The sequence below is a fragment of the Gavia stellata genome, chromosome 3 (genome assembly GCF_030936135.1).
Source record: "Gavia stellata isolate bGavSte3 chromosome 3, bGavSte3.hap2, whole genome shotgun sequence".
Lineage (NCBI taxonomy): Eukaryota > Metazoa > Chordata > Aves > Gaviiformes > Gaviidae > Gavia > Gavia stellata.
In genome coordinates, this window is record NC_082596.1 from 76,854,279 (window position 1) to 76,875,877 (window position 21,599).

At 39.3% G+C, this 21,599-nt stretch overlaps 1 protein-coding gene across 1 annotated transcript in view; it reads left to right on the forward strand.

The window, feature by feature from the left end:
• The first annotated feature begins 10,641 nt into the window (after positions 1 to 10,641).
• The window catches only part of DDC (dopa decarboxylase), a 47,154-nt gene continuing 36,196 nt past the window's right edge, over positions 10,642 to 21,599 (forward strand). Inside the window, exons 1-4 of the mRNA XM_009819569.2 lie at positions 10,642 to 10,842; positions 16,092 to 16,205; positions 16,895 to 17,014; positions 21,183 to 21,317. Coding sequence (XP_009817871.2) covers positions 10,642 to 10,842; positions 16,092 to 16,205; positions 16,895 to 17,014; positions 21,183 to 21,317 — 570 coding nt within the window. The remainder of the gene's footprint in view (positions 10,843 to 16,091; positions 16,206 to 16,894; positions 17,015 to 21,182; positions 21,318 to 21,599) is intronic.

Genomic DNA, 21,599 nt, shown 5'->3' on the forward strand with positions numbered 1-21,599 from the left:
AGAGGTGGAGGCGATACGTGACCAGCACACTTACATACTATGGTCGTTTGTCTTAGGAAGTGGTGTTGGTTATGCTAACCATACTACCAGGAGTCAGGAGCAGGGCATACCGGTCACATGGCTCCAGTGGAAAGCTTCTCATCTTAGTGTAAATGCATCTTCCTAAGCAAAAACCATACACTGCACTCAAGCAGTTGAGGCGTGTACATATATCGCTGCCACATCTGAGACAGAGACAATAACCCACAGCAGAAGGTAGTGAACATTACCTTACTCATCCCTTCAGCTGTGAATGTGTACTCCTGACCAGTGAGACCTGTGGATGTGGAAGATTCAGTTCCCACTCAGTTCTCCAGAGCCCTGGGTCTGTGATATGCATAAAGTAATGCCTCTTTCTTGGAGAAGGTCCATGTACTTGGTAACTTTTATGTTATATTAAGCATAAATTCTCCAGAAAATTGGCATCTTTTCTAGAAAGGTCCTCATGTTAGCACAGGACTGAAGGGGAGTCAAAGATACCTTTGCAACAAAGCTGTCGAGAAGGAAGGGCAAGAAACACCAGTATGATCCCTTGCCATAGCACTTGCTGTAATCTCAGGCAATTGAGCACCAACATGCTCTTTGTGAGGAGACTCCAACCTTGTTCTCATCCCATAAAGAGTGACTTGAGGCTCATATTGGTGACAAATGCTCGTCCAGGCTTATTGCAAGCAGTGCATGGTAGTGTGTGGTCCTCATGACAATGAGTTAATTGCAGCCAGTGACAAAATGTCTTCTGGACCAAGCGTTATGTGGTCTTTGATATCTTTGTAAACAATGATCAAAAAAAATCACATAAGAACAAGCACTGCATTATGTTCCCTCCATATCTCAAGCCAGCTTGTTCCTCACGCCTCACCTGGGTCTGCCTTTTCACCCACACAATGGACTATTCCATTCATAAACTAACTGCTATAATTTGCTTTTCTGACATGAGATCGTAATATCACATTTAAGCCCTGATAGCATTTCATCTCTGGGCCACAGCTTCTGTGAGGCTCACAGTGGTCAATGCTTGAGAAGATTCTTTCTGTGAGCAATATATGGCTGGATGAGTGCCCCAGCACTGCCTACACCCCTAGGTGAGCACATCTTTTCAGCTTACAGCAGAAGCTATTCCTATCTCTGTATTGGAAGAGCCTGCCTACTGTGATTGCAACCTGCTCTCACTGTCTCTGTGACTCTTCACAGCCTGTCAGTTTTTCTATTGACACTTTTTCAGTTCATCACAACCTCTCTCTTTTCTGTAGGCTTGCTTCCATTACAGTAAAGTGCTTAGGCTGCCTCCAACCAGCAAGTGGTACGTTAACTCCTCCAAAGCTGTGTGTTTGAGTCTGTGTCCATGTTCACTTTGTTAGCAGTTCCTTTTTATCCTTCTTTTGTTTACCTTCACATATTCACATAGACAGCAATACGGAACTGAACAGGGGAAAAAGTCACACATAAAATATTCATGAAAGATAAGATAGATACTTTCCCAGTTTGTCAGCTCTGTCTGAGATTCATCTCCTAGCTAATCTGTCGCAAAGTCTACTTATGTTCTGCAGGAGACTTAGTTTTTATCCTCGTACAATGCAAGTAATCCATCTATTTGTGTCTGAAGGCTTTATTTAATTCTTACTCTCTTCCAAAGGAAATGCACCCTCTGTTTTATCCAGAAAATTTAGTTGTACATTTCTGCTATAATATTCTCTTCTGTCTTGTCTCATCTTTCTGGCTCATGCAGATTTGGACCTTGTTTATGGAACATAGAAGGACTTTTCATTCTAGTACATCTGAGTGATTCTTAGAGTTTTTTTCTTTCCTTTTCCATTTTGTAGATGATAATTTTCTTTTCCATTACTGGTATTATTACATCATGGAATAATATATTGGGGGGAAAAAAAAAGAGACAGACAAAGACAGGATTCTACCACTGTTTTTCTTCTGAAGAAGCAACAGTGAGGGAAGCAGGAAAAAAGGTCTGCAGCCTCCAAATAGCATCCTCAAACTACAGTTAAGGAGTAAACCAAATACTAAGCAACAAACCAGCCGTTCTTCTTATGCTTAGGCAACAGTGACTGTTCCTTTGACACCAAATGTTGAAAACGGGCACAAGCATTGTGCTAGTACGATTCCTAATTAATTGTTTCACGTTATTTTCTCAATACCTAAGATACTGATGATATCTGAGTCAATTTAAAGCCCTTTGCATTATTGCTCAAAACAGGTTTGTTCAAATAATGTTAGGCTCAGTGATCTACAGCATGAACACATCCCTACCAAATTTGGTAACTATAGCCACAGTGGGAGGCTAGCATGAGATGAGTGTCATGCTATTCAGATGAGGGAAAGATAAAGTTGGGAGTAAAGCCATCTAATCATAACTAGACTGAAGGCTCGGGAAAACTGCCTTTTAATTCTAATCTGCATTTTATAACAATGGAAGGGGTGAAAACTATTGGAAAGTGGGTACAAACTGTTTAACTCAGAATCACAGAATCACAGAATCACTAAGGTTGGAAAAGACCTGTAAGATCATCAAGTCCAACCTACAAAAAAAACCCAAAAACAAACAAACAAACAAAAACAAAACAAACAAAAAAAACCCCACACACCACACAACAACAACAAACCACAACACACCAAAAACCAACCCACCCAACACCACACAGCACCATGCCCATCAAGCTACATCCCACAATGCCACATCCACACGCTCCTTGAATACCTCCAGGGAGGGTGACTCTACCACCTCCCTGGGCAGCCTATTCCAATGTTTCACTACTCTCTCAGTAAAGAACTTTTTCCTAATATCCAGCCTGAACCTCCCCTGGCGCAACTTAAGGCCATTTCCTCTAGTCCTGTCACTAGTCACTTGGGAGAAGAGACCAACACCCACCTCTCTGCAACCCCCTTTCAGGTAGTTGTAGAGAGCGATAAGGTCTCCCCTCAGCCTCCTCTTCTCCACACTGAACAACCTCAGCTCCCTCAGCCGCTCCTCATAAGACTTGTTCTCCAGACCCCTCACCAGCTTCGTCGCCCTTCTCTGGACACGCTCCAGCACCTCAATGTCCTTCTTGTAGGGAGGGGCCCAAAACTGAACACAGTATTCGAGGTGCGGCCTCACGAGAGCCGAGTACAGAGGCATGATCCCCTCCCTACTCCTGCTGGCCACACCATTTCTGATACAAGCCAGGATGCCGTTGGCCTTCTTGGCCACCTGGGCACACTGCTGGCTCATATTCAGCCGGCTGTCGACCAACACCCCCAGGTCCTTTTCTGCGGGGGAGCTTTCCAGCCACTCCCTCTGCTTTGATCCGTATCTGTGCACAGGGACTGGCAATGGGACTGCAAAGTGACTGATAACACATTGTCTACATCATTCTTGGGTGATGTGCTAGAGCCTCCTGTTCAAACACGTTATCTCTCCCACCTTGTTTGCAAACCGAAGAGTTCTGCAATGGTAATAAATTGGTACCATTGCTACACGGGCACAGCATCATTATGTGTCATCATCAGGGTGACTACCTCCATGTGCAAAAACACGTTGACGCCTGTCTCGTGTTAGCTGTGAATAATACGGTCTCTTGGTTGCTTACCAACAAGTCCTGGCCTTTAAACCTTTTAGGATCATCTGTTATTTCTCACACACTGGTATCTTGAATTTTGAAACAGTTTGGCAGTTAAGGGGACATCTCTATTCATTGTGTTTCAGCAGTAAGAGAAGTTTTTCTCCATGAAAGAGCCAGCACACTGAAAGGTCTGGAACAAATTTGCAGGGCCACAGCAGGTCTGACTTAGCCAGCGCCTGTTACAGAAAACTTAATGATCTTGCTTTTGTCCACCACAGAAAGATTCTGTTAAGCAAAGATTTGTGTATTGCCAACAGCTGATGAGGAGGTTTATGAAAAGTAGTACAAGCCACAAGAATTATTAGAATTATAGAGACATGGGATATGCTTTTTAGAAGGGCATTTAATGGAATTTAATTAATTTTTTCCATCTTGCCCATTGTACCTCTCACTCTTTATTTCCTTTTTCTTTCTGAGAAATAAAATAAATATGATTTTAATAGAAAATGCAATTGTTGCCTGGTCACAGCAACTTCTATGGTAAGTTACAGGTACAGCAGAAAGGTAAAAACACATCAGATGACTTTGAGGTGGTATTTCAACACTCTGATTGATTAAACCAGCATTTTAATAATCTGATCTTAATTTTAATTTCAATTTTTAATTTTCTTTGAAAGCTGTTTACCTTTTGCAAGCCATTTGGATGAAACATTGACGTTAGATTTGAGTTATGTTTATGTTTACTACAGACATCTTCAATTTCTACATCTCTTACACCCTTAGAACATATTTTGAATTTTCAGCCTTTTCAGCTGAATTCAGCTGAAAGGAAAAACAGGAAAAATCTCCAAAACACTTCTGTTCTTGTGGTGGTCGCAATTTGTCCACTGAGGTGTTGATTTGCAATGGAAAACAACTGAGAACCAGCTGCAACTGACCCTGGGATTTCTTGATGCTTTCAAGATTATAGCCTGATCATTACAGCAGACACATCCCAAGAACTGAAAATGCAAGTCAGATCACAGAGTAACGTCTAGCACAACAAGCACAATGAAACCCACAAGCCTATCTGTGGATTTTAGGTCCTGTTTTTATTTTGAATAGCCTCTTTCAGAACTATAGCTGAGTTATAATTGCCCTTATATCATTGTAACAGCAAACACAGCCATGAGAGTTTTAAAATCTGACAGCTGGAACTTTTTCCTCCTTCACAAAAAGATTGGCTTTAATACTGCAGTGCACTAGAGGCTGGTCTGGGAGCAGTGGCTGTCCCAGATCTCCTGCCACACTATCTGGCTATAAGCTGTTCAGGACTATGAAATGCTGATAGTGTTTTTTAAAACAAACTTGAACTAAATAAAAATGACAGGCGGTTACCTGGATTCATCTAGGAAAGAGAACTCCCCGTAAACCTTTTCTTTTAGAATAGGGAAACAGATCTTGAGCATTTACTATTGCTTTTAAATATACGTCTGATGAAAGAGAAAAAGTGGAAAAAGTTAAATATAGCATATCCAGGGGTGTCAATCCCGCATGTATACCTGTTCAGAGCTTGCAGTCACTTGAGTGGTATTTCAACCATACCTGTGTTTCTTTCATGAAAATAATGTTCCACGGAGGTGGTTCAAAGCACTTGCTTTTACAGCAACAGCCGCAGCAGAAATGTCCCGGAGTGTGTAACACAGACCGGGAGCATGTGATCAGACACTCACTGTTAGACTCGTTAATGGAGTTCATGGAAGGAAACACACACCACTTCACAGTTAACGTAGGCAATGGCCGTTTCTCAGTCAGATCAGTCTGCCTTTCGGGTAGCTTTTTTTGCTAAGTATATTTTGGAGGAGATGTGGGAGGAGGGGGAGATGCTGCTGCTGCATGTTGAATGCAAAGCGCTTGGCTGCGATAGGCTGAGGGGACGTGGATACTCTGCCTATATATGCTGGCAACTGCATCCTGTGCGCTTTATAGCTGTCACAGAGGAGCAAAGAAAGACAGTGAGAAAGACAGAGGAAAAGGAAAAACCTTACCAACACGCTGTAAGTAACAGTCTTTGTTCTTAAAGCTTTGTAGTTATTGAATTCAAGTAGGTATATTTGAATTAATGCAACAATTGGTTACTTAACTGTGGGAGCTTGGCTAATAAACAGCCAGCCTGTGTTATTTAGGGATAAAATAACCTTTTTAACCTAAGTTTGCACAAGGTAGTGTGCATCTCTCATTTTGTGTTTGCTTATTTTTACATATGATATACGTCAGCTATAACTGTTTACGTACATTTCTGCAAAATCCCATGTATCCAAAAGTTTATATCTTGTCTTTCCAAGTGCAACAGTTCTGAACAACCAAGCAGACCTCGAGGAATTCTCTGCCAAATATTTTGAATAATAAAATTTTAATGATAAATTCAATGCATGACTTTTTAGGGTGAGGTTTTCCTCAGAAATAACCCTTTCCCATCACTGTAATAAGACCTCAGAAGGGAAAATTACTAAGTTGCAGACCCTGTGCCAGTGACAGCAATGAATAAAACCAGCAAATTCTAACTGGAAAATGAAATTTTTAAGTGAAATGTAGGGCCTGTAACATATATACCTAATTCTTGGCTTGTGCAAAGGTAGAAGTACGGAGTAGATGTAGTTCCTTTTTACTCATGCTGAAATAAAATTCATCCTACAGCCCGTATTCAGGCAATACTCCTATTGCCAGTAGTAGAAGTTTAGCTTAACAGTAGCAACAGCTGCAAAAACCTTCAGCTTGTTGGGTTCAATAGCAGAAAGTCCTCATGGTTTCAGTGGTGTCACTGTAGCACCACAAGCCTTTAAATTACATTATATTCTGCAACAATCAGTTGGAAGAATAGAAAGTGCACTTGTCTCATTTATTGGAAAGATACACAGTTATTACTTTTTTTGAGCCAGTGCAGCTATCAGTTTAAGGTGCTATTAAGCGTCTGTGCAGCCTTCCTTTCTGTATTTAATAATAGGAGCTGCTAAAAGATTTTATTATGTTAGAAGTTTTTTATTTTACTTTGATGAACTGGTAAACAGGCACTCATTAAATTATAATACGTCAAATATATCTCTTTCCTCATTTGTTCTCTTTTTCCTCTTTTTTCCCCTTTTTCCTCTTTTTTTTTCTCTTCTTCATAACAAATTTCCTGGTTGTATTTAGATATTTTTTATATTTATATTTAGTTAATGCAAAAAACCAGATTCTAAAATTATGGACAATACTTTCTAACAGAAGTAATGAATAAGCTGGATGTTATCTACATAAAATCATACCTATAAATGTATGTAATACTTAATTGTGCATAAACTGCTCATTTGTATGGTTCAGTTTTAAATAAAGTAGAAAATGGTTTGCAGACTAACATTATACTGAATATACAATCTAAAGCCTAACAACAGTTTTTGGTAACTTCACTAAAATAAAATGTTGCCATGTTCTAATTTCAATGCACTGAGGTAGAAGGAGTAGTTCAAACAAAGCAGCAAAGGATATATCAGCTTTAGATTGTGTAGCGTACTTGTCCTGTGACAAATTCCAGCAAAATTGACAAGCAAAGAGTTTATATATGAATAAAAACCAAAAGATACATTGATAAAATTTAAAGTTTAACGTGATTGTTCTTATTTTCACCTAAAGTTAAGAGCAAAACTCAGTCTTCTCCAGTAAAGTAGGACTTGATCTGAAGAAGTATCCATTGATTCTTGCTGGCAACAAAAGTACTCAGACATAATACATGTTTGCTAAAATTGTGTTTTATCCATCAAAGTGAGGCTGTTGATGAATTTGAATACAGGCTGTGCTTACAAAACGGTAGAGGTTGATAATTAGGCAGGGTGCCTCCTGAGAAGCTGTGCTCTCCTCACTTAGGGTTCAGCTGGCAGGTGTTGAATATGCTGAAATTCATCCTGGGACGTGTGGGATCCCTGAGAGCATGGAGCCTTTATCGCTCTTTATGGGCCTTCAAGAAAATAGACCACTGTTAAATACTTTAGAGAGAGGCTCAGTTTCTCCGAAATTTCCATTTAGTTTCGGAAACTTGGTCTGCATTATTTTGCAGTTGGAGTCCCTTCAACTTAAGTGGATATTTCGAGTACACACAGATTGTAACACTCAGTCCTTCAGAAAATATAGATGCTCTCAAACAGTGTTTTCATTTTAGACCCTAAGGGCTGAGTTGTCTGAGGTATTTTGCTTCTTAGAAAATCACATTCTATATTTTTAAAACATACCAGCATAGACAGAAGGTGTCTCTCTATGTATTGTGTTGTTGCATTGTACACGTGTTGTATATGCATGTGAGAGGTAGAAGACAGAAATATTCTGTACCGGTAGAGAGGTGAAGTAATTTGCATTTTTATAGTACTAACTGGTAAGCGTTACAACTGTCAGATATTCAGTCTACTGGATGTGGTTTTCCATCATAAGTAATACTTTCACGCAGGTGAAGTGAAATCTATAGTGAACAGTTGAGGAAGAGAATAAAAATAGGGATGAGAGTGTAAATGGGTCTTGTCACTCACAGAAGAACAGATATAAAATAGGAGGTGAAAAGGAAAATTCAAATGACCACTGTGTTCCTGCAAGGAATATGCCTTCACAGTTCTGGTGAGATATGTGTATTACAGTAGGTAAGGAATTTTCAGGCAAGGACTTTTAGGAAAGAAGATGCATGGATACATAAAAATAGATAGATGTTTAGATAGATTTTAATTTCTCAGTATTGTCTTTGGGGGTAAGAAGAATGAAATACTTTGCTTAAGATTGAAGCAGATTGAGGTATTTCACTGGATCAAACTGAATTGAAAGTTCATTAGAGGTTAACTAGATACTAGTTTATATCAATTTATAACACTGCAGCAACTATGGCAGATTTGGGATGGATGGTTCATCCTCCCATTCTTTATGCTTAAGTTTCCTGGTTCAGTTACCTCTCCCATGCAAAACAGTGGGTTTCCCCTGTAATTTAATTCTTTATCTTGAATTTTGAGAATGCTATTGCAACAGTGATTTATGGCAGAAGTAGTGCAGCCAAAACAATGTTAGGATGAACCAGTGGACGCCTAGTTCTTGGGAACTACTATAGTTAGCAAATAACAAGATCTCAGTGATTATCTAAAATGTGTATTCTGTCAAACAGTTGACAAATTTCAGTTCCACGGTCATAGGCTGAAACCACAGAATGTGTACCTGAAGTTTAGCTATAAATTTTATTTGCTTATCCTGATATCCAAAAAGAACTTTGTCAAAACTGCTAATAATAAAAAGGACAATAAATTATATCAGCATACTATATAGGAACAAGATGATGCAACTATTACTTGGAATAGAAAGAAATTTCAGATACAAAAAAATCTAGGTAGTAGAAAAATGGTCACAAGCTATAAAACATAGTATATATGTTGTGGTAATATGATAAAGTAAATTTACTTTTGTCTGTGTGTTTGTGAGCTGTTTTGAGCTTACACATGGTGCTATTTAATTTATGCCATTTGATTTACATTTTGGAAAAAGACCAAGTGATCCACAGAAGCCAGGAATGATACCATATATTTGAATGATACAAAGTAAAGCTAGAGACTAGCATAGTGGTGCTCTTACCTGTTCTGACATTGTACTGACAGTTCATTGGACCTGCAGACACTGAATGAGATGTTCAGCTGAACTGATCCATGTGTAAAAGTCCATAGGAATAACTGTAACTCAGTGGTGAGCAACAGTGGTGCTAGAAACACCAAATCCTCAAGTTCTGAGTCAGTTCAGTCTCAGTCAACTCCCACTAATTTGGTGGTCATGGGTTAAATTCTTATTTTCACAGCTTTCATCTCTGAAGCCAGAGAAAAAAAATAACAGATTACCACGTGCAAGTTCTTTAGAGCATGCTATAGCAATGAACTAATGAATGAAGTGGCATAAAAGAAATAATGATGGCATAAGTTAAGAGTTAAGTTTTGAAAAAGAAGTGAAACAGTGCAATATTTAGATTTCTTCTGGCAAAAATATCTAAACGAAAGAACTGAGACTTGGGGTTTAATTAGATTGCTGCCACAGAGATACATATTGATTGCTGTAGTTCATGCTGACTCATTTAGAAAGTTTATTAAAATTTTGAACTCTGATCAAAGATGTGTTAAATGAAAATGCACATAAGATTTGGGGGGTATTGAAGAAATGGAAGTAAAGGAGTAGACACAAAACCGCTTGCTTAAATACAGTCTTTCAAAGGGGAGATGACACACAAAGCTGCCCATCAGAATCCTCTGAGAACCGTAATGACTACTGGTAATGCTTTTATGGCAACTTAGTAGCAAGATCTGAGAAAGGTCCTAATTCCCCTTTCAGAAAGGCATAGAGAGAGCCAAATAAACACTTATATGGTGGTTAAAGGGAGTAATGTAACTCTAAGAAAATAGCAACAAGAACAGCTACTCTCTGGGGGGCTAGAAGTCCCTACTGTGCAGATCCTTGGTTTCCTGAGTGGTTCATGACCTACAGCAGCACCCTGCCTTCTTAAATAGCAGCAGCAGCTGCTCAGCACAAATCCCAGATCCTCTGTGATTATTATAGCTTGTTATTATAGATCATAGTAGAAACACACAGCATGCTATTTCTTTAGACCTCTCTTTATAAGGCAGGAGGGAGTTGATTATGTGCCACACAACAGTGCCACATCCTTGTGTCAACCAGCAGCAGTAGGGATTAAATCTGTGATTTCTGAATTTTCATCGATGTGCCTCTACTGCTCTTCCGTGCTAAAGATACAGCCTATCTGTATTAACCTAATCTACATCATGACCTAGGCATCAAAGATTTACCAGTGTGATTTACTTCTATACAATGTCCACTGGAGTGGGCACTGTATGGGCATTGGCCTAATATGCAGAAATAAAAGAGCATATGGTCTTTTCAAAAAAGCCATGAGTCATCCTGTAAATCATCTGAATAACAGGTTTAAAACTAGTAATATTTTCTTTCAAAAGTTACTTTTTTTTTTTTTTTTAGGGTTTTTCTGATAATAAATCCTAAACTCTTGATACCCATGGAAGCTGCAGAGTTCCGCAAGAGAGGGAAGGAGATGGTGGACTATATTGCAGATTACCTGGAGAAGATAGATAAAAGACAGGTCTTCCCAGATGTGGAACCAGGATATCTAAGGCCTCTCATTCCGGACTGTGCACCCCAGGATCCTGAGAGCTTTGAGGATGTCTTTAAAGACATTGAGAAGATCATTATGCCAGGGGTAAGAAAAATGGATCTGTAGTGTAATGTTCAATACGGCATTTAGGTTTTCAAAGACTTTAAGGAAAGTGTGGATTGAAGGCTGTGCTGCTAGACCTTACGGACATAAGTACCCACACTGATTAGCTTTTAGAAGGTAGGAGTCTGATTTACATCTGTAGTTAAATATGATCTAACACTTTACACGATTAATGTTTTCTTTCTTGCTAGAAATAATCAAATCATTCTCCCACTTCATGCGAGGCTTACTTTTGGAAATAATCCCCTTTCCTCCCTTGAATTGGTTAAGACAAAGCTTCATAACTTTCAGTTTCATGTGATATTTTTGCTACTTGCGAAGCACAGTAAATATTTTATAAAATGGTATTTTTATTAGTCTGCTGTGCCTAAAGTGTTCCTTCAAGCTGATCTCTAAATGTTAAAATTCTCTTAGGAGACTTCTTTTTATTACAGTAGTGACTAGAAAGGATTCTCCCCAATACTTGTTCTGTTGACTTACTCTCCTAAATGTCAACTTCTTCTAGTACCTTTTAAGGCAGATGGCCACTACCTAAATATTAGTCCTTGGATAGATCAGTGTTGGAATGCAAAACAAAGTGTCTGACATTTGTCCAGTTCTGAATCTTTCTTGTTTTTCCACTCATGGTATATATTTTTTATTTTAAATATATGCTTGTCTCCTAAGGCCTATCAGCAGCTTGAAGAGGACTGGATTATTAGTAAATGTTAATGAGGAATCTCTCCTTTGGATCTCTGCAATAACCGCTTTGGGTTGCTTCTCTGGATGTAGCTAGGTGATATGATTCCTACAAATTCCTTTTCATTGACCAATGTAAATATTTGATATTCAATATGATCTTATCTTGTTTTCCTTGCAGCCAACCCTGCTGTACTTTCACAAACAAAAGCTCCACTGAAGTCAATGGAAATCTCTCCACTCTTCTCAAAGATTTGTGGATGAATTCTTCAATCCAACAAAATTAAATCAATGCAGATTAGATAAGAGAACTATGTCCAACACATGCAAATACTTTCATTGCTGCTCATAGATATGACTGCCTTTCCTTTTTCATTGGAGGAAAATACTAACCAACTCATTTTGTCTGTGAAGTAGAACAGAAAACACTTTGCTTTGAACACTTGAGAACATTCAATAAAATAATATCAAATTGAAAAATAAGAGATAAATCATTTGAGAATAGGAAGTGAAACATTCAATTCTAATTAAGTCATCAACATGTCTTGTTCCCTCTTAACTAAATTGATTTTTTCGTGATATTTACATGCCCTGCAAATAAATTTACTTTTACGAAGTGATATATTCTGAAGAAGAAATGTTCTGTCCAAGACTTTCCTCTGGTGTGAAATGCTAGTGTTTGTGACACAAAAAGGACAAGTACATAAATCCCAGTTCTTATAGTGATTCTGATTCTGCCTGTGTTGTTTATACTACATACTGAAGACCTCAAGGATCTTCTAGTCCAACCTTTCATGGCAAAAGCATAGTCTAGACAAGATGGCCCAGCACCCTGTCCAGACGAAGCTTAAAAGTGTCCTATGTTGGGGAATCCACCGCTTCCCTGGGGAGATTATTCCAATGTCTGATTGTTCTCACTGTGAAAAATTTTCCTCTTGTGTCCAGTGGGAATCTCCCCAGGAGTTACTTGTACCCATTACCCCTCGTCTTTTCCATGTGACTCCTTGTAAAAAGGGGGTCTCTATCTTCTTTGTAGCCACCCTTTAAATACTGGAACATGGTGATAACGTCTCCCCTAAGCCTTCTTTTCTCAAGGCTGAACAAACCCAGTTCTCTCAGCCTTTCTTCATATGGCAGGCTTCCCAGTCCTTTGATCATCTTTGTGGCCCTTCTCTGGACCCTGTCCAGCCTGTCCACATCTTTTTTGTGTAGCGGGGACCAAAACTGAATGCAGTATTCCAGGTGTGGCTTGAGAAGCACTGAGCAGAGTGGAATAGTGACTTCATTATCTTTGCTGGTGATGCCCTTGTTGATGCAATCCAGCATCCTGTTGGCTTTCTTTGCTGCAGCAGCACACTGTTTGCTCATATTGAGCCTGATGTCCACCAGGACCCCCAGGTCCCTTTCCACAGTGCTGTTCCCCAGCCAGGTAGATTCCAGCCTGTGCTGAACTCCTGGATTATGTTTTCCCAGGTGCAAGACCTTACATTTGTCTTTGTTGAACTTCATAAGGTTCTTGTTAGCCCACTCTTCCAGCCTATCCAGGTCTTCCTGCAGGGTGGCTCTCCCTTCCGAAGTGTCCACTTCCCCACTCAGTTTGGCATCATCAACAAATTTCATCAGGATACACTTGATCCCGTCATCCAGATCACTTACGGAGATACTAAACCGCATGTTCATCTATGAAGACCTCCTGCCACTCATGCTCGACTTCCTGCATGTGGGGTGGACCATTTTTAACTTGGAGGAGGTTATCCTTGAAAATCAATCAGCTCCACTGGAGCACTCTTCTCTCCATGTCTGCCTCCCATGGGATTCTTCCAAGCAGGTCCTGTAACAGACCAAAGTCTGCTCTCGTGAAGCCTGGGGTTATGATCCTGCTTTGTGCCTTTCTTCCTGCTCTCATGATCCTGAACTCCACCATCTCATGGTCACTGCAGTCAAGGCTGCCCCTTTCACATCCCTTACCAGTTCTTTCTTGTTTGTAAGTATCTGGTCCCACAGCGTGTCTCTCCTCATCAGTTCCTCCATCACCTGTGTTAGGAAATTATCATCAATGCACTCCAGAAACCTCCTGGACTGGTTGTACCCTGCTGTGTTGTCTGTCCAGAGATATCAGATATCTCAACAGCAGGAAACCAAGGTGGAAGGGATCTGTGTATAAAAACATCAGTGGGAGTCACCTTTCTCTTTCAAACTTGCTTTGTTCTCTTGAAATATCTCTCCTCCTTTTTTAGAGCCAAAAATGATCAAGTTTAGTTGTAACTGCAAATAGCAGTACTGACGATGCTAATTTTTCTCACATTGGATCCATTAATCTATGAACTTTCAGCTGAAGTACCTATCCTTAGTGTATCGTAAAGGAAGACTCTTGCTTAGACTAAGCAAGCCATAGAAAGACAGACAGCCTTAGAAGAAATCTGGGAAATAAAATGTCTCTGAAAAGCATTAGAGTGGTAATTACTTAATCCAAGACACTTGTGTATCACTGTTTATCAGCAGAGGCCTGAAAAAACAAGCATCAATTATGTCCCACTCTTTGCAATATTTGACTAAGTGTGTCTGTTCCAACATGGTGAAATAAATGAATTTTACAGCTGCTTCAAGCCAAGAGGGAAGGGGGGTCAGGAGGAGGAACCGCAGCTGCACTTGCCCTAGGGCTTTTGGCCTTTTCCCTTTGTGTGAGTGGTGCAACTGGAATCTGCTGTGTTTCATCAAACAAATGGCTCCCAGCAAGTAGGCAGTTTAACTTGATTAACCCAAGATGAATGTCACAAGTCTTAGAGATCACAGAGGATTAGAGCTGGGGAGATGAACAGTGGCAGCCCTGGCTCATTATGGACGTCAGTGAAAGTCTGTGCATGTGGGTCCTATCAGGGACCAATGTATATTGGGTATTTTTTTATCTGTTTATTCTTTTCCTGTGAAGAATCAAGTCCCATCCCATTTTTTTCTGATTTGTGAAGGAAGGTGTTTGCCACAAGTGCTCTAAAACTTTGTTACAGCAAAGAAAGAGATCCTGACCAGATATGAGATAGAGCTAAAAATGTTCTCAGTGGCTTGTCTTTGGATACCTGATTTGAGCTGGTTTGGACCTAGTGACCAGTAAAAGTGAAATCTTGAACATACCAGGTACAGGGCTAGTTTAGACAGTGGAAAATTGTAGTGGATAGGAGCTGTTTTCATATGAAAGAGATAAAGGCATCCGAAATACTATACATGGTATACTACAGCAGAGAAAGTGATATCTGATTCATTGTGTGTGCAAGAGTTAAGACAGTTTCCACTTAGCATGGAGCGTGTCCCTTAAAGAAGAGCTGGTTGTTGGCATGAAGAAGTTTAGAAGAGGAAATAAAAGGGATATTTGCAGCATGCAGAACAGTGCGGTACAGTGATCCCCGAGTTAGCTCCAGAACCAGAAACCTTATCACAGGCTGGGAGAGAGAGGAGTGTGAAATGTAAAATTAATCAGCGGTGGGAATGCAGAACAAAACAGTAAGGAAACACTGAGTCAGGCAAAAAAGAATGTATGTTCTTACCATCCTCCAGTTGTAATAGAAGAACTCCAGTATTAAAAGAAAGGAAAACAAAACAGCGTAAGAAAAGGCTAGGCTTCAATAACTCAGCAGCCTCTGGATTTCCAGCCTTGGAAAGTTGTTAAGCACATTCTGCTGAATTCTTGCTTATAGTCCATCTAATCCTCTAGAAACACTTTTTTCTAAAATTTGCCTTTTATCTTGAATGTGAGAGCTGGTTTTGCCAAATATATTGTATCACATTATTTCCACTGAACATTGCAGCATGGCAGTACATTTCCTGTTCTCAAATTTTATTAGATTGGAGTTGTGGAGCACTATCAAGTATCTCACAGATCCTAAAATTGCTTAGATGTTGCATAAGATAACTCTAAATATTGCTGCTGCAAGACAACTGACTACAATTTGTGCAGTTATTGTGTTGTTCTCTCATATTAGTACATATAAAGTGGAATTGTACATAAATCACAACATGTTATAGGGAGATGATAGTTTAATCTTCTACAGAAGGTATTGGATACTGGAATGGATTGTTTCGTTTCGTGGTGAAGAGCTGTTTGGCCAGATTCAGTGCCTGAATTTTAGCAAATAACTCCGGAGTGTGGGCAAGAGAGTTCTGTGGACCTCTGCTGCAGTGAAGACACTCTTGCTAAGTCAGTCACATGACAGAGATGAAAGAACAAAATGCTGGAGAGTTCCTGAAAGCAGAGGCTCAAGAACAGTGCCCTGCATAGAAACTCATGCTGCCACTGCCCATGCAATTCTTGTCTTCTAGGCAGAAAAAAGGAGAACTCTGATTTTGGAACTGTTGGGAGGTGGAGGCAAGAACTAATTTATTTCTAATTTGAGTAAAAGGTAGATAAAAAATTGAGAAAAAACAAGGTAAGCTTTTCTAAAAAATGGGATCCTCTGTCAAAAACTCTTGACTGGTCCCAACCTGTAATCTTTTCTGATTTTGTGACAATTTGTTTCTGCTTCCTGCACTAGTTAAAAATGACTATTTTTCCCTTAATACAGGTGACTCATTGGCACAGTCCGTACTTTTTTGCCTACTTCCCTGCAGCCTCTTCCTTCCCAGCTCTTCTTGCAGATATGTTGTGTGGTGGAATAGGATGTGTGGGCTTCTCTTGGGTAAGTTTACTGGGGTATGTACTGCTATGTGGTAATGGTGCTTCACCTTGCCAAGACTTTAAGCATTTCAGTAACATTCTTCAATAAAATTACTGATTAATAGCAGTGAAGTCACAGGATTATTTTTATAGGTGAATTACCTTGACTAATTAAGTCTTTTCACATAGACACCCTGAATGACTCCAGGAATAAAAGGCTATTTCCTCTTAGAAGTTTTGCCCTTAAAAAATCACCAGCATTTAGAGTTAGTGGTAGCAGTGCAGACTTACTGGTAATTCATTAAGTAGTATGACTGTTGCCTATCACCCAATGTTGTTACTTCTCTTATCATCTGGATCAATGGAAAATTGTGTTAAAAAACCCCACATTCATATGAGATGGGCTCTTGTCAAAAGCGGTTGGTACTTGATGTTGAAAAAAAAATATGTAAGATGCAAATCCTAGCTTTGACATTTGATAGTCACGGTTCTATGTGAGGCTCAGTTTGACATTTTTTTAGTAAGTATTAGAAACAACATGCACAAGATGCTCTTCAGGTCCCTAATTTAGCTGGTGAAGTTAGTCATCTAGTCTCTTCCTCTATAGTCAAAAGACAGAGAGAGAGAGAAAGAGTTATTCTTGCTCTGGTAGATACTATTTCTCTTCATGATCTAGTGAGGTTATTCCCTCTGTCCTATTTTTCAACACAGGCCGCAAGTCCAGCTTGCACAGAGCTGGAGACTGTCATGCTGGATTGGCTAGGGAAGATGATTAATTTGCCTGAAGAGTTTTTAGCTGGGAAGGATGGCCAAGGTGGAGGAGTCATTCAGGTAAGAGGGGACATGAGAAGGAATATGGGATGCATTTCTGGACTTTATGATTTTGTAAAACCTTCATACCAAAAGACTAATAAAGGAAAGATACATTTTTCTCTGCCAATGGGTTCCTTTCAGGTTTTCAGAAAGATTGGTGCTCTGTGAGAATGTCCATAGGTGGGTAGGATCATTCATGTAAGTAATGATGCTAGAAGTGGGGGCTTCTTTCTTTGATCTCAGCTGCAAATGCCTACAACATATTCCAATTAATTCTTCCCAACATCTTCCCAGGCCAGTATGACTTTAACCCAACTGCTATGATTCTCCTAGGCGGAGCTGCACCTACACCAGTGTATTTCCAGAATAACTCTTTACTCATCTGCTTGCTCTGTTAGGATCTTTTTCATTACAATTACCAGGGAGGGGGTTATGCTCAAGAAATCAAGCTTTCATCATGTGTCTCAACAGTATTTATTTTGTACCAGTAAAAGCAAGCAATTATGCCTGATGATTATCAGCAGGAAATATTGCCCTTCCAGGCTGACAATGCTGGATTGCCCGTAATTTTCATCAGAAACCAGTCAGTTTCAAGAATCGAAAGTGGGCTCTGTGTTCCTGCTTACGATGAATTCATTTGTGCTGCGGATCTTCTTGTCTTGCTCTTGAAACAATAATGATACAAATAAGAGAGTGTGAGGCAAAGACAACATGAGCGTGTGAAAGTGCCAGTCATTCTCTTGGTAAATACCAAGTAATTATTGTGGTATTGGGTAAAACTGAGCCTGTGAAAATTGGCTCTTAATTACATTTGAAAGTCTATGTCAATATGAAGCACTTTGTTGTTGAGTGCAGGATGACACTTGAAAATGGCAAAAGATGAAAGAAAATTTCAGTTCAGAGCTCTGGTGGACACGAACATCAGCTTGTGCTGATATTTCTTCCGCCTCTTGAGCCTGCTTGCCATGGCAACCTTTGTTTGCTTGCGGTAAAAGGAAAGGTATCATCATCCTTCACTTAATGCAGAATACAGCATTCAAGAGGAGAAAAAACAGCTTTTAAAAATAAGTGAGAAAGCAACTTTCTTCCTGAAGCTTGTATCCTACTGTTCATTCTAGATAAACTGCTGAAAAGTGTATCTACTTTGAATTTTAAAGAGTTTTCTTGCTCTGCAAAGAAAAAGTATTTTAAGAGTGAAGCAAAATGAGACTCAGCCTATCTTTGGCCTGGCAAGGAACACTGCTGATTTATCTTTCTTGTCAGTTAGCCAAGTAGTTCAAGAACCAAGGGTTTTTTTCCTCAAAAATATTTAGCGCAAGACTTTGATGCCAAGTGAATAGAAGAGCCTTATAAACCAGGTTCTGCAAACACTGTAAGCTTCAGTATAAAAAAGGTGATTTACGGAAACTGAGGCAAGGTGAAGAAGCCTATGTCTATCATGAGACATCCAAAAGCATTTCCAAGTTACTGGGTTTGGGTGCCTTTAGGCTATGTCCCAGCTGGATGAACAGCCAGGATGCCAGGACATTTTGTGGCACTCCTCAGAATGCTGAGGCTATTCTTGAGCCTAAGAGTCATTTGCCCACCCAGCCAGGCAGTCTCCAGAATAGTGGGGGCTTAAGTTTCCAGATCTCAAATTAATGCCTTAACCCTTGGAATTTCCTACAGCCATTTTCTTTTATATATTTGTGTGCATTTCTTTAATATGCATATTTCTTACATGTCCTGGAAAGACACTAACAGTTTTACAAGGCCTTATCATTACAAAAAAAAAAAAAAAAGAAGAAAAAAAAATTTTCTCCACATAAATTTGAAAGATTTTCATGTATCCCCTTACATACATATTTTAATAAAAGTAATAATTAATATTATTTCCCATGTATTAAATGCAAGTGCGCTAGAGCTAACTTTACTGTGAAGAACCCAGGTTTAGAAAGGTTGTTTCCAGTGACTTGCCTGATATGAGATGGAATTAGGTCTTGCACACAGGCTTTATGTTGCCCAACTTCATTATGACCCAAGTCGTCATGTTCTAGCTCACAGGACTGTTAGAAAGCACAGATTTTTTTTTTTCCACTGTTACTTAGGTAATGTTGTGCTGAGCATGGCAGAAATAGTTCTGCTAACAGAGACATGATGACAGAAGTTTCTCATCAGGAAACTTACTCTGTGTGAGATTCATCTCACATTTTGTCGGATAAAGTTGAACATACAAGAAGGTACCTTTAGAGGAACCATTTATCTCAGTCCAGAATATTTGCCTAAAATAGATGGAATTATTGCTTTCTGGATACGCTTACCGCTCTCCACTGAACACTAAGGGACCCTAAACAATTATTTTATCTCAAATATTTAACTTTTTAGACAGATGAAGTAAGATGAATCAGATCTTGAAAGTTCTGTATGTGTAAGATGAAGATAATTGTGTGCAGACGCTTTTGCATCATGAGTTTTGAGAACTGCAGACAGGCATGATTTCTCAGTGTTCAGATGTTCTGATGAGTATTCTGAGTATCTGGTTACAGACCATATGCAAGATAAGATTAAATGGGGAGATTGCCAAATTACGTTTTCTGTAATTAATGGACAGAATTTCCTTCACCCCTTGCCTCCACATGGAAGTTCTACCTTACTTGACCCAAGAAGGCTATTTGTTTTCCTATACCATTCTGTATCTGTAATATTTCCTTCAGTTGCCATAATGCTGTATGCAGCAGCAGCAGCTATAAGAAATGCACAAAACTGTCTCCAGCTTGTCTTTGTGCTTTGATGCAGACCCTGGGGTCTACATTCCTCAAATCCCACACCACTGGACAGGCAGATAAAATATATTTGTCAAGGCAATACATTTAGTAAATGTTCAGGGACTGTCCTTCCTGCTTACTCCATTCATGAGGCTGCTGAATTTCAGCTGGATTGAGAGTTCACTCACTGGTGAGATGTTGACCTGTGTAAAAGGCAGTTTTATCTCATATAAATAGCTCAGCTAACTTCAGTATTAGGAGAAAGTCTGACTTAAATGGGATCATTCTCATGTATGAAATCTGTAGGATAAGGCCCACCTCCAGGGAAGAAATAAGACTTCCCAAATATTTAAACATTGGTTGTAATTAGTAAGTATACAGAGGTCTTCAACAGAGGGAGAATAGAATTTTGGTACAGGATAAGAAAATATCACTCCAAAATTAGCTTGTTGACACTGGTGGTATTTCTGAGACATACTTATTAATATAAGCAACTGTGTTCATTGCAGTGTTACATGCTTGGCAGAGGAAGATTCACATGACAATTGCTCAACTTTGAAAGTACCTAAAAACTCTGTCTTGCATATGGACACCCAAACCCATTGAAATTTATGAACATGTGTTTACAAACTGTTACTTATAGTTCAAAAGAGCAGTTTCGAGTATGTTTCATCTGCCTGTTCTAGAGGCAAACCATGAAAAGAATTTGTGGGAACTTGCATTCTCTTATGAAATTTACAGATCAATTGATACAAAAAATTCCTCTCTTTGTTGTCATAGAGTATCCAAGACACAATTTAAACTCATGTTTTGTGAGTCAAAGGGCAATTTAGAAATAGTGTGTGACTGTTCCTTTCATCTGTGTGTTTTTGATGAAGAAAACATACATAACATACTTTGAAATACAGTTAGCTGTATTGAATCATAGCTTTTTTACTTTTTCAGTGTGCTTTCTCTTTTAGCCACAATAATTGACTTGCCCAGGGTAACTCTAAATATTAAATAAGCATTATGATTATGCATGTTGCTTGATAGAAATGAGAGTTGACAGTCAGATTGTGACGGAAGTTAAATATGCGGAAATCCAGAGTAACTGAAATCAACAGTTACTCTGCCGTTGTTACTGGTTAACAAATGATTGGTGTCTGGTTCGAGAACCTTTTCACACACATTTAAGTCTGTGAGTCCAGCTTTCTAGCATTGATTGCAAGGCTGGTGCCTAAACTGAACAAGCATAGAGATTAAAGAGAGAAGAAGGAGGAGACCAAGATCAAATAGTGATTCCTCCCTTGCTGTCACACATATTCTTAAAAAGCATGAGATCGTGCAGTTTCTGATACACAGTTTCTGTTAACCACTTCGCAGATCCATGCAGAAGAAAATGTTGCTTGTCTTCTTGTGGAATGTCTTCGTTTTGAACCTTCCTTTGATTTGTCCCACAGGGAAGTGCAAGCGAGGCCACCCTGATTTCACTGCTTGCTGCAAGAACAAAAACTATCAGACGGATGCAGTCAGAAAAGCCTGAGCTAACAGAAGCAGACATCATGGGCAGGCTGGTGGCCTATGCTTCTGACCAGGTGAGTACCTCTCAAAAACATGGAAACATAGGATCTCTACTTAACAATTGCAGCCATCTCAATAGGCAGGTGAATTAAGTATAAACTCCTTGCGTTGGTGACTGTTTGGTTTTGCTTGTTTAAATCTTATTGTACATGATAAGTGGGCTGGAATCTCAGGTGTACTACCATGATGATACAAAGAATAAATATCCGGAGGTCAGTGTTACATAAGTATTGCTTCTTTACAAAAAGAGCTTATTTGAAGTAAATAAAGGTATTTGAGTAAGGTATTAATTTCAG